Source organism: Cataglyphis hispanica, chromosome 2 (genome assembly GCF_021464435.1).
Source record: "Cataglyphis hispanica isolate Lineage 1 chromosome 2, ULB_Chis1_1.0, whole genome shotgun sequence".
Taxonomy (NCBI): domain Eukaryota; kingdom Metazoa; phylum Arthropoda; class Insecta; order Hymenoptera; family Formicidae; genus Cataglyphis; species Cataglyphis hispanica.
In genome coordinates this window covers 5,542,054-5,555,728 of record NC_065955.1, presented here as the reverse complement: position 1 = coordinate 5,555,728, position 13,675 = coordinate 5,542,054, and the positions used below count along the sequence as shown (strand labels likewise).

General features: G+C 30.9%; 1 protein-coding gene across 4 annotated transcripts in view; it reads right to left on the bottom strand.

The window, feature by feature from the left end:
* LOC126858958 (transcription factor AP-2-epsilon) overlaps window positions 1-13,675 on the bottom strand; it is a 134,720-nt gene that overhangs the window by 5,784 nt on the left and 115,261 nt on the right. For all 4 annotated transcript variants that reach the window (XM_050609734.1, XM_050609733.1, XM_050609730.1 and 1 more), the window contains one exon: window positions 9,753-9,871. In XM_050609734.1, coding sequence (XP_050465691.1) covers window positions 9,753-9,871 — 119 coding nt within the window. The remainder of the gene's footprint in view (window positions 1-9,752; window positions 9,872-13,675) is intronic.

Here is a 13,675-nt window from a genome sequence, read left to right as displayed (position 1 = left end):
TAAAGATGCATGATAAATATTAATTTACAGAAATATCTATGAATGTTCAAGATTCTAAGTTGTCATTTAAATCGAGTTCAAATGAAGCAAGAATCCCATAAGGAGTCTTCGTAGAACTCTTTCTTGCATAAGAGATTACTACACGTAAAAAACTGCAATAGTTCCGCGGAAAGTTTTACAGATTAACAACCTAATCCATACATCTAATCCATACAAACAGAATCCTAAGTGCTGGTCCAATTTGAGCGTGAGAAATAATGAGATCCTAGCAAGAGACCATCGTGTATGTGTTTGACTGACAGCCTTCTAATTTCAACCTAATGGCCGGCAAGATTGCTGCTCGCTCAAGGATCTCGCACGCACATAGCCTTGGGGTAATCACCTAGATCGCTTCAGAAGTTATATTCGATATTTTTTTTTCTTTTTGGCCTAATAATGTTATACTTAAGTTGCATAACACAATTGTGTGTGAGAAAATACCATCGGTCTCGTAAAATTTAATCGCTGCATCGATATATGTGATGTTAGGAGGCAATGTTTATTGCTTTTACCGTTGCTTTATGGAGAATAATTTACGGAAACTAATTCGTAACAAAATTTTAACTCTAGGTTTTTACGGTTGCGCATATATATTTACGTATTTAATTAATGTAGACTACAGTTAATGACTGTTGAAAAATAAGTTCTCAGAGTAACTTAACAAAACACATTAGCAAAACACATTAGCTTTACGCGCCAAATACTCGTTCTTTATTACTGTGTAATTATGTTCCTACATAATAAAGTTTCCGTGAACGCATTTCTAGAATAAAAGATATTTCTTATGATCCATTCTTATTTTATTTATACTCTTGATAGTCACGCAAAAATCAATTATATATTAATCTGTATTGTTTACCTTATTCTTATTAATTATATCTAGTTCTATTTATAATTATCACTTGTAGTTTATCATAATTCATATATTTTCTTTAGATTTCACGATACAATAATTTTGGAAATATTTTAACTCGGATACACGAAAGAAGAATTGTGTCGAAATCAATTCAAGAAGTAGCGTGAAAAATTAAAAAATAAAATTTCTAAATTTCAAATATTATTAGTATCATAATTTGAGCTGCATTTCGCATATCATTGTTCCATTTTATGTGACATAAATTACGATTTGCGCAGTCGCAACCGTCGTTACTTTTAATGCACTCGCCATTGATTCCACATGTTTATATCCCGCGGATTTGTCGTAATGCTTTGTAGTAAAGTTTTTACTGCGGTCGCGCGACGAAAGAAAATAACAGCAAACGCGAGCATATACATTAAGCGAAACGAGATATTTCTAACACAGCTATGGAAAGCATGTAAGTAGTTTGAAACTGCTGATGTTTTATGCTATTTGACGTTACACAATGCTGCACTGCTGCTTGCCGATTGCACTGATTTTACGTAATCCTATTATGCATTCGCAGTCTAATGCATTCAAGAAGAACGGATATAAATAAGACAGAATAATAAAGATAATTTAAGTTTTTTTCTGTGTTAAAAACATGTTTGTGTATGCAGATTATTCATGTCTAATATATCAACGTATTAACAAGAGATACATATCACGTGATAAGGAAAACAAGTAGACTTTAATAATTATATATTTTAAAAAACTGGTATCTCTCTCTCTCTCTCTCTCTCTTTCTAGTTAATTAACTTAAAATTCATATTCTAGTGTAGCATCAGAAGCATCTGTATGCATCTTCGAAGAAGAAAAAAGCGTGATTTTTGAAAATTTCTGCACGCATCACTAATTATTGAAAAGATGTCAGATTAATCGAAACATTATTTAAAGATGAAAATATCTTGGTTTTTTTCTTTTTAATATACTTTCGAATGAAAATTAAACATGAATATCACGTATAACGCGTCAGCTCTTTCATATTTGAAATAACTGAAGAGTACCTTTATTTATGTAAGATCCCGATTTTGATTGCTTTCCTCTATCGATATGAACTTGATAAAGAAAAGCTGAAATTAAATTATTATTTTTTAGAAAGATCTGCGTATTCCACGAAGAGAATGTCGAATAAGTAATTTTATGTAATATTTATTAACACATTAACGCCGCTATCTCCTACAGAATTCTTGTATTAAATGCGCACAATCGACAGTAAGTTGACTATCGACGATCTTATCGCGATACGCGGTTGAACGTGATGCAAATTTCCCACCTCCCTCATTCTTTCCCCTCTCACCCTTCTTGGTGCAACAGGTCGTAGCCGAGACTCTTCTACGCGAATTTGCATATCTCCGTCGTGTCGTATCTTTCCATTTCTTCCTCTAATCTCTTTTAAGTAAATTAACATCGGTTAGCATATCTTTTACCAATATACATGTAATACAATACATACGCGATTACGAACGCAAATGCGAGTATAGCTTGCACTTTATCATAGCATCCTTTTTTTTTTTTTTTGAGAAAATTCTCTTGCCGCGTTTTCGAGTCTATTTAATTGAAAACAAAATGTTAATGCTTTTCTAATTAACTTTTGCAAATTTTATTTTATTCTATATCAAAGAGATAGCGTCTGTCATTTTAGATCTGATTATTCTATACAAATTGCATATAATATTATAAAGAGCATCTTTATTAATCATCTTTATTCTATTGATTTAAAAAAAAATTAATGATTATTACGATATCTCTTAGAATATAATAATGTCGTCACTTTTTTTCTTTAACTTGAAAATTAGTATAATATAAACCAACGATTTCATTTTCGAAGATAAACCGTGTATCATCTTAACACTTTCGTTAATCAAGCTATTTTGATTGGACACATGAACAATGACACGTAGTGAATATCGAGATATGACTCAATAAAACGAAGAGATTCGCAGATGCACGTAGCTAAGAAAGCTCGCAGATGGCAGATTCAGATTAGCGAATGCGCGAGTAAATGAATAGGTAACGTGACTCGCGAATTGAGAAATAGCCGTCTACCTTGATGACTTTATTCTATCGATCGCGAATCAATGGACCGTCGATCAAAAACTATGCAATTGATGCAGCAAGAAGATCGGGCAAATTACGTCATATAATTTATTAATTATATGTCCAAATTTCATTTTTTTTTTAATAGCACATATCCTAAATATTAATAATATGCATTACCGTGTCCTTATTCGTTCAATTTTTTTTTTTTTAGCAAATTCTTATGGATAATGTATTTGTATAGTATCAAAAAATATTAAAACTACAAGAATTTTTTCCAATTTTTTTTCTTACTCGCTAAACAATTTGTATGTTTTTATCATACAAAATTAATATTTTCCAAAAGATTGCAAATGTTAGTTTAGAAGTTGTAGAAGTTGCTGTCAATCTATTAAATTATATTTGTAATATTTAAAACTTGTTACATTCTCTATCTTCACTTGCAAATATTCTTTTTTATAATCGAATCCCATCGCGAACATGCTTATTTGAGACGGAATAATGTTCATAGAAATTTGCTTGCCGTTCCAAGAGAGTCGACGATAGGGTAATCTTATTCGTCAGGGAACGTTGTTACAACGATAATCAATATATGATGCGCTCCATCTCGGCCTTCGACCGCAAATCACGTTCCATTATATACGTCCTGATAATCGAACCTGCGAGAAAGATTTCGGGAATTCTCTTCCGCGTACCCCCGAGGTCGTCGTGTTCGGATATACCTCTATTGCGGTTTCATATCAGTTTAAAACTTTACAACGAGTTGGCTGCGGTCGACGTACAGGCGTGTACATAACGTGTCTAAAATACGCATTCTTCGATCACCGTGTGCATGTTGTTTTGATGTAACTTTGAATTGCATCCTGATCGTTCGATAATCTAACATTTTACAATGTATTTTACAGTATATTATGAAAGCAAATCTTGCAGTAATATAAAAACCCACAGAATTACACTAATCGTAAAATGTGAGAAATTAAATAAACACTTTGATCAAATTTAATATTTAAGCATTTCAGATCGACAAATTTTATGATTAAATAATCTAAATAATAATTATATTAACTATTTTTCTTTTGCCTAACTTTATTATTTTCGATAAATTTATTAGATAAAATTTATTAGCCATGAATTTATAGAAATATTACAACTTGTCTTGTTTCTTATATATAATGGAAAGATAGTAAAAATTCAAAATCATTTGCCTGTCCTACTTTTATTACTATAGAAGTTTTATTTGACGTATACGATAACTTTTCAGATATCGCATGCGGCATCGAAATAAATAATCTCTGTCATTCTATGACTTTTAAAAATCTTACACATATGTCTCTGAGCACATTATGTCATTGATGTGTACGACGATCGTACAGGAATTTACGTATGAATTACGTAGTGTACACGGTATATCTATAGATCTACGCATAATGAATATATTCACAACTTCGTGTCTCGTGCGTTGAGGCAGAAGTTCCCACACTTTCGCCTGTACTTCATATCGTAAGCACCTTTGACGATATTCTTTCTACACGCATCAGTTCTTTACACGCAGCTACGTAAAATTTTGCAGTCCCTTTAATTAGACAAAGTTGCGACAAGTCATAATAAAATCATTACGTTTTAACAAGTTTTATTTTTTATTTTAAAACGTATTGTTCTTTTTTATATGCATGCGCGTATATCTGTAATTTTCTCATTATATAATTAGAGTAGACTTAAAACATAACACACGTCTGTTTCTAATGACCTGTCTCTCATAAATTAACTAATTTACTAGATTTAATGACAGGAATCGGCATTACAACAGTGATTTACAAATGAGAGAAATGACGTAAGCAGAACACAAGAAATAGGGAAATATAAATCAATATTCTTGAATCTATTGATCTAATTTATGATTTTGTTCTTAAATCAAACTTCACTTTTTATATTTTTATCTCAGGTAATTACCATTTTTTGCAATATCGATAATATTAAATGTAAAAATATATTAAATATATAAAAATATCTAAAATATATTAAAATTTATTTTTCTCAGATTACAAATCTATAATGTAAATTGTAAAAAAGGATGTAACAAAAAAAGCATCTGTTACTTATATACATTAGTATTATGTAGAATTCATTGGCAAATCGATAATTTTTAAACTAATTTGATTGTACAATTAACACAGTTGCTTCCTTTTTGCTAGATATATTCTTGTTACGTTGCATATATTGCATATATTTTTTGTATACATTTTTAAACACACTTAAAACGGCTATGCTAATAGACCTTATATATAAGATTCAATAAAGGCTTATCATTTAGAATTTCTGAATGATTTATAGACTGCTATTGCATAGCTTGTAACACGTAGAATAAAACATAGTACTTGTTCTTATATATAAATAGAAAACACAAGACTCGTCGAGTTTGTGTATTATATGTTAGCGTAAAAAAAAACTAAAAATAATATCGCGAACACACACTGCCATAAATGTATCACTATTATTGAAATATTTCCTACATTATTAAAGCATGATAGAGTCTCAGATATTTAATTAAGGAATCGCGGTTCGCGTCATAAAACTCCCGTAAATCCATATACTTATAGATACATAATATGGATTTCGATTCACTTAATAACAGTGATGTCCTCACCTTCAGGCTTGATATATGAAATGCTCTACATATACAAGTAGAACTAAAGGCAGTATAAGTTCCTTTAGATGTGTTCAACATCTAAAGTTCTTTTCGAATTTGTTTTTCTTTCAACCGGAAAGATAGGATTAACGAGCCGCACGGATCAATGAACACGACTAATAAACTTTGTTTTACATTAATTGTACACTCCGTTTTCATGCAGAAAATCACGTAAATATTTATTGGAAGCTAGACATTTTTTTAGAAAGGATCTAGTCTCTCGCTAAGTGATATTAATTGGTAATCTGAGAAAACGCATTATTAACGCCATTTAACACCGATTTAACTTGTTTAACGGCTAATGACCATAAGGTATAAATGGACAAGTTAATGTATACACACTGCATTGTATTGCGATAATAGGATAGTTTTGCACGGTGGTGTCAGTGCAACGAGACAACGCGATTAATTAGCTTAAGTTATTTATTTCAAAATTTACAGACCACTGTCCCACGTGCCCCATTTATATTATATATATGCTATCTGATATTGTATTAGAGATATGAAGATTGTGGTGGAAATTTTTATTAATTTTTTTCTTCGAAAAAAATTTAATGTTTTCTTGGAAATATTCTGGATATGCATATTGCAATTTAGCGAAACATGATACACTCGGATTTTGAGTTCTCCGACTGGGAAAGGATTACGGTACGCGTGCCGTACACCGCCCCCCGTCAGGGAAAAGAAAAGCAAGAACCCCGATGTTTTATAAAAGCCTCACCGACCATAAATTATAATCAACGTCCGTGTGCCAGCGAACTTCTAGGCGCGTCATTAGAGCACTGCTGACCGAGGTGCGTGGCACGGCGATTGTGCGCACATACGCATTTGTTGCGCGCGCTCGTTATTAAGCGCTCTCGTGCACTTGGGATATCCCGTAGCAGTCTTCCTCTCTCTCTCTCTCTCTCTCTCCCTCTCCCTCTCCCTCTCTCTCTCTCTCTCTCTCTCTCTCTCTCTCTCTCTCTCTGATTAACCATTCGTATCCTGTATCCGGCGCAACAAGATTGCACTCTGAGGTTGTTACTGTCATAACGCGGAAGAACAAAGGGGACTTTTGTATAGGCGAATTTACACACGGTTCATTTTCAATATCATCCGCTAAGAATCATTCGAAACGAAAATATAGTGAGGTTTATGAGAGATTACATAGATGGAAAAAAGTTTTCATAAAAATCAAAGAAAGCTTCTCAATTTCATCCTCTCTGCCGAAACAAATTTAAATAGATTAATTAAAAATTATGTGAATAATTCAAACAGGATATATAATTTGAAAAATTATTATTTTATATAATAATTTTTTATTCAGAGACTATAAAGAATATGTGTAAAGGTGGATTTTTAAATATTTTTTGCCTGTATATACTTTGTCAAACAAGATGTTTCATTTTATGAGACTTTAGTCCGGTACTGCGTGTCCAAACAAAAATTTATTCATCCACTTGAATGATTCATCTGAAACCATCGTCGAATATAAACCGTGTAAATTCGCTTTAACACACGCTATTCCGGAGAGATGATTTCATCACTGTACCCTACGAGACAAGTGGGCGTCACGAGGAATGTAATTCTTCAGTGTTGCGACGGAAGGAGGGTGTAAAGACGAGCGGAGAGGTCTCCGCATAAATTACAGCGGCAATAAATCGGAAAGCGGTATGTTTATCCCTTGCGATAAATTGCCGGCAAAAACGCGTGATTATTGTTGGATTATCGCTAATGTACCATTATTGATAGTAAAGAATCCTGTCCAGAGTTCGCATAACGCGCGCGCGAAACAATATTTTAGACGAATATACAATAAGTTGACAAAAATATGCTGGTCAATACTCTTTTTACATATAAATCTGAATAATATATATGCCAATGATTATTATATTTCTCTCAATATCTTAGAATCATTCTGATTCTGTAACTTTTGTTGCGAATATTTTAAATTTAAATCTTCATATAATACAAATAAGATATATTTGTCTGACATTTTAATTTTGATTTCAAAATGGCATATGTCATTATAATTTCAAACTATTGATGTTTATAAGCATTAATTAATTATTATGCATACATTTTTAAGAAATTTGAAGAGATAATGAATATAAATCGATTGTAATTGATTACACAATGTCGGGATATTTTGGCAATATTTTTTAATAAATATCGTGAGTCTCATTAACAAGCTATTAACAGCTATTAATTATATAGTAAATTATGACAGATCACATTATTACTGCAATGGAGCATTTTATAAATAAATGCGATTAATAGCGCATTGTTTTCACATTAAATGCAACAGAATTGCATTTAGATTTACAAAATTTAATAGTATATTATATATATATATATATATATATATATATATATATATATATATATATATTAAAAGAGACAATGTCATAAATTAACAAATTTGAGACAGGGAAATTTGTTAGATTTATTTTACAAGGTAATAAAATAAAAAACGTAGGTACAAGATGGCGAGAAATGAAAAATATAATTTCTATTGTATATTATAATCCATCTAGAAAAACTATTACCGCATTAATGTAGGACTTTTTATTGATTTCTTTCACTGAAATATTCTATAATAATTATAAAATACATATAAAAACTATTTTTTTTATAAATTTTGAGAAATAAACTGAAAAATAAATTTTCTTTCGCGAGAAAACAAATATTTACTTATTAACTAATAATATAGGCAAAATGTTTTAATTCAAATATAAATGTGTGAAAATAATTATGTGTGAAAATATTAAGACTTAAAGCTCTTTATTAGTTTCAAAAGCAAGTAAAAGCAATAAACCTTAAATATCTTAAATAACGTGTCAATTAACTGATTCTGGCAACTAATTATTTGAATTATTTTTTAATTATGAAGCTATTAAATAATTAAATAGCGTCTCCGAATATTTTTGTTAAGAAAAAATAATTGCTAAATTTGAAAATAAATATTGATATCTCAAGATCTGCAAGGCCAATTGACAAGCTTGACTAAAATATTGTGCTTCATAAAGGCATCCAACGTTATTTTTATAAAAATATGACCGATTTTGTCAACGTCATATAAGTGGATATTTGTACGGTGGAATATAAAAGAGAGTAAGGTTGCAAGCTCATTATAGAACTGGGATATTCTGCTTTCCGTTTAATTATGTTTTTACTTCTCGTACCGGATACGCGATCATTATTGCTAATGAAGAAAATGATTGCGAGTGAAGAAAAAAGTTACCGTTATTATCACATAATTTTATTTTATATTTGAAGGAGATAATTTTATCGACGCATTTTATGAGATGGTCATACGTTATAACTATTTAATGAGATGGTCATATGTTATATCTTCAAGGTATACTTAATTTACGAGAATATTTGTTGATTGTTGACAAGCAAGCTTAACATATATTGCTTTTTTTTTTACAAATGTAGTATCTTTTAAATTGGAGGATAATATAATAGAAAATAATTTATATAGGTCAGTATTTTAAATATATACAAATTGTTCTTGAAATACAAATGCATTATCTTTTTAGCCGATTTTTTTAAGAATCTAAATTCAATTTTTTTTAGAGGAAGTTTCATTCAAGATCTCATCTTTAATTAATCTTTAATTAATCTATAATTTTATCTTTTAGGTAATTCTTTATAAGAAAATATTTAACTCTTTTAATGTACTATTAAGATAACTTCAAGTTGAAATTAAATGGAAACTCAAATATTAGTTTTTTTAAGTCATAAGAATTCTAATTCAAGGATTTTAAGCAGAAATGTTTTTGTTTATGATTACATTTCAAGAGAGTGGCAATTTGTATATTCAAATCATATGTAATGCGACGTTAAAAACTTGAAAATCAGGAATAGAAACGAGCATGTATAATTTATGTAGCGATGCCTGATCATACCTGCTTAGTAACATCGTAAATCATTGCGATATATATTAATATTTAATTAATATCTCAAGACTATTAAGTTTGTAACATGTCAGCTGTACCAGACTTATTGGTTTCTGTTCGATATATTTGTGTCAGATGTTTCTTTTCTTCACACATTCCTTAATGAGTTCGTAATCGAGTTTTCGAAATAAGAGAAAACACTCACCTTCCACTAAGGATGTTAAAAGCGTGACATTGGCCGCCTTCCTTCTACCGGCTGGCAGATTCAAACCAATTTTTTCCAATTTTTCCCTAAGCAGACGCCCACCGTTTTTGGATTTCGCCCTGAAAAATATAATTTATATCTCTTATAACATAAGGTTTTTTTTATAATAGCTTTCTTAACAACATCAATTAAACAATGTGTATGATATGTGATAAAGATAAATTTATTGTTAAACATATAATCTCCTCAAAAAGAAATAAGATATAAAAATAAAGATATTATATTAATATAAAAATATTATATTGATAGAAAATTCATTCAAATATCGTTAAAATTATTTTTTATAATTTTAAATGATACTTATATGTATTATGTTTTCAGTATCATTTTATGTTTCGTGCATTGCATTATTTAATATCAAGTTTAATTAAATTAAAGTTTTCATAACTTTTCTAATACAATCACGTCAGCGAAACAATCAACTCAATTAATTCTCAATGGATTTGTGTCGCATAAAATAAATAATACTCGGTCAATACAATTGTCGTCGTGTTTACGACGTTTAATTAATTATTTATTTTTCTATCATTTTTGTGTAATATTTTTATTCCAATACACACTTGAACGCCCACGCACGAGTTCGCGCGATCTCAGCGCGTGAGAATTTCGAAACGGAACTTCGCCATTAATCATTTTGCCGCGATCTCTAAAAAGATGAAATCGTAGAGCGGAGAGGGACGGCGGCAGCGAGAGAGAGAGAAAAATACGAGATTAGCATAATCCGCGACTATGCATGTGTCATCGACGATTGAGCAACACGACGCGTGGAGCAACGCACGTTTGAGGATGCTGTTCATGATTTACGGAATAGGATCATGCTTGAAAGGAGCACTATTTTCGCACAGCAATCTATTCAGGCTGTAACGCGAGCATCGGATAGGATTTTTGCCGGCACATCTTCATGGTTTTCTCCGGTACGTGTAGACTAATTAGATTAAGAAATAATACGCCCTGTATATGTGATTATATGAATGAAGCATTTGATAATTAATTAAAATCAAGCATATCCATTGTAATAGTGTGATTCCGTTTGGTGCAATTAAATATCTTTTTCGTCTTCAAAGAATATTTGATAAAGTGGATTTAAGATTGAAATCATAATCTAAATTCTAATATTTAATCTCGTACTTTGTATAGATAAAAAATATTTATGTGTTAAATGACTTCGGAGATAGCTTCATTAACTAAATAAATGGGTCCTTGTCAAAGAATACAGGAGACTATATACATGATATATTACAGTTACTCTTTCAATGTAACTAATATCGAAAATAAATACATAGACGATTCTACGAAGTACGAGCAACTCTCGCTGAAAGCGAGACATATTTCAGAGAAAAAAAGTTTTAATCTTTTATTTGGTGCTGAATCGTGTATCGGATACATCCCATGTGTTTTTTCCACCGAAGTTCATCAAGGCACCATCGAAAATCGCCTTTTAATCGTCTCATGCTCACGCGGAGATCGTCACATGGCGATTCCGTGTTGTTAATCCGACGACCAAGCCGCGAAGTAAATTTTTTTTACAACATCAACGGGTATGCGATAGTAGCAGCGACTTCTTTCTTTAACACACCCTGTCCATTCATCATCCTGGTCTGTTATAACGGTAACGCGTATCGCCTACCTTTGTTCGATTCGACTGTCCGAGCCACCCGGACAATCCTTAGCTTTGCTTTCGGCAATTAATGTTTTACCGCTATAAGTTTTTAAAAATCGGTTCCTTCGAATTTACATTCCGTGCATTTTATTTCCTTAAAATTATACTCTTTCAAAATTTATTTATTTTTAAATATAATCGAAAGGGAAGTGATTAATTATTTTCGGTTAATTTAATCTTTATAATTAAAAGCGAAATTTTTGTTTGTATCAAAAATTTTTATATTGATACATAAATATCAATTTAAATAGAATATTTTGGTTCTCTCTCTTCTTTTGAAATTCTTATCTTGTAAGTAATACAATAATAGATCAGATTAATATTATATCAGAAATCTTCATATTGCATTTATATTTATTTGCAAAGTAATGTTAAAATGTTTTTTCTTTTTAATAATAGAATTTAATGTGTTATTAACAATCAATCACTTTTGGTATTTTAGTTTATATTCTCTCTTATTTTTGTATATTAAATTGCAACACCAAAATTTAAGAAGAAGAAATATTAAGTTGACAGAATTGCTGGAACTATACTCCTAAATACATCATAAAAATTTTCTAAAAATTCAGATTCAGAATTCATATTTTTGTCTGAATTTTCAGATCTGGATGTGTAAAAGAAATTTCAGACAATCTGTCTTAATCATCAGAATCGTTTTTCTGAAAGAGTGTGAAAATTAAAGTGTGTCTAATTGAAACTTCAGACAAAGTATCCGCCGCTTTTTTGCAGATACATCGTCCGCATTTTCAGGCAAAATGCTGTTCGGCTTTAAAATTTTTTTTACAGTGTAATATGCACTCTTCTTTCGATCCACACTTTGTGCCCTCTCAGACACGATCGTTTCCGATGATCATTAGTGACATCGAGATATATATATATATATGTCAAGATGTATGATCAATGCATGACAAAAAATTTTCTGTCCCGAATTTCATTGATCGCGTGAATGCACGATCAAATTGAATTTTTGCGTTTAACGATCATTGTCGTCCTCCGTCTTCGTACGTGACGAGAGCGACGCTGCACTCATTACAGAATCTTGTCCCGAGAAGGATCCTCATTCCACTCACAATCAGACGTATCGTCCCCTCTCACGTTGGGGTTTCCTCGAGATTTTGCACCCCCTCGATGCTGCCGATAGGAATCCTGGTGCGTCGACATTCCTTGTTCCCCTCTGATTACTCGAGACGAGTGGCATCGTTAATCGTCTACGGATGCCGCGCGACATTAGCAAACCGAAGGACTTCCTGACGCGATTAAGACTTATTCAAATAGCCTCCGTGTCGTTCATTTTACGAGAGAGTCAGACGAATTAGCAACGATTAGCATAAAGCGCGTGAGAACAGATGTTGCGACTTTTTGAGATATTGATCGCTCTCGTAATATTTTTCCAATTTTGTCTTTAGTATCATACATTTTCAATCAAATCCTTTCAGATCTCCTACACAAGATATATATTGTTTAAGAGTGTGTGTATGTGTGTGTATGTGTGTATATATATATATATATATAAAATTGTGAAGTATACATATATTACAAAACATATATACATATATGTAGTTTTTTATTGTAATGCAATAAAGTTTATAAATTATGTTTTCCAACTTTTCGTAAAAATCTAAAATACAAATTACTAAAATTAATTCTAAATAATTATCTTAGTTTTTAACATAAAAATCATAATATTTGAATATAAAATTAAAATTTGATAGTACAAAAATTGCTGTTTTGTATTATTTCTTATATCTACAAGTTTGTTTAAATATATGTCATGTTAGATTTATCGTTAATAAATGATGAGATTTATTTTACGTGGATATTTATATAATTCTTCGAGCAAAGAAGTAATATTGACTCGAAATATGCAGCAATAAATTAAATCACTCGAATGATCGTGTGTCAGAAAATGTTACACTTGTGTGGTTACCAGATTTAATGAGAGCCGCGCCGAGAATAATAAAATATTACTGTCATATTTTTTTGCTGCAAAATGAGATTAGTATAAGCGTATATGAGATTAGTATAAGCTTATATAATAATTGATGTGCGTATAGTTCTCTTTCTCTCTCTCTCTCTCTCTCTCTCTCTCTCTCTCTCTCTCTCATTTAAATAAAAAAAAAGAATTGAAATTGAAAATTTAAATAGAAAAAGAGAGAGAATGGATATCACATCGAAAAAAAGTTTCTGTTCTAAGGTGATTAGT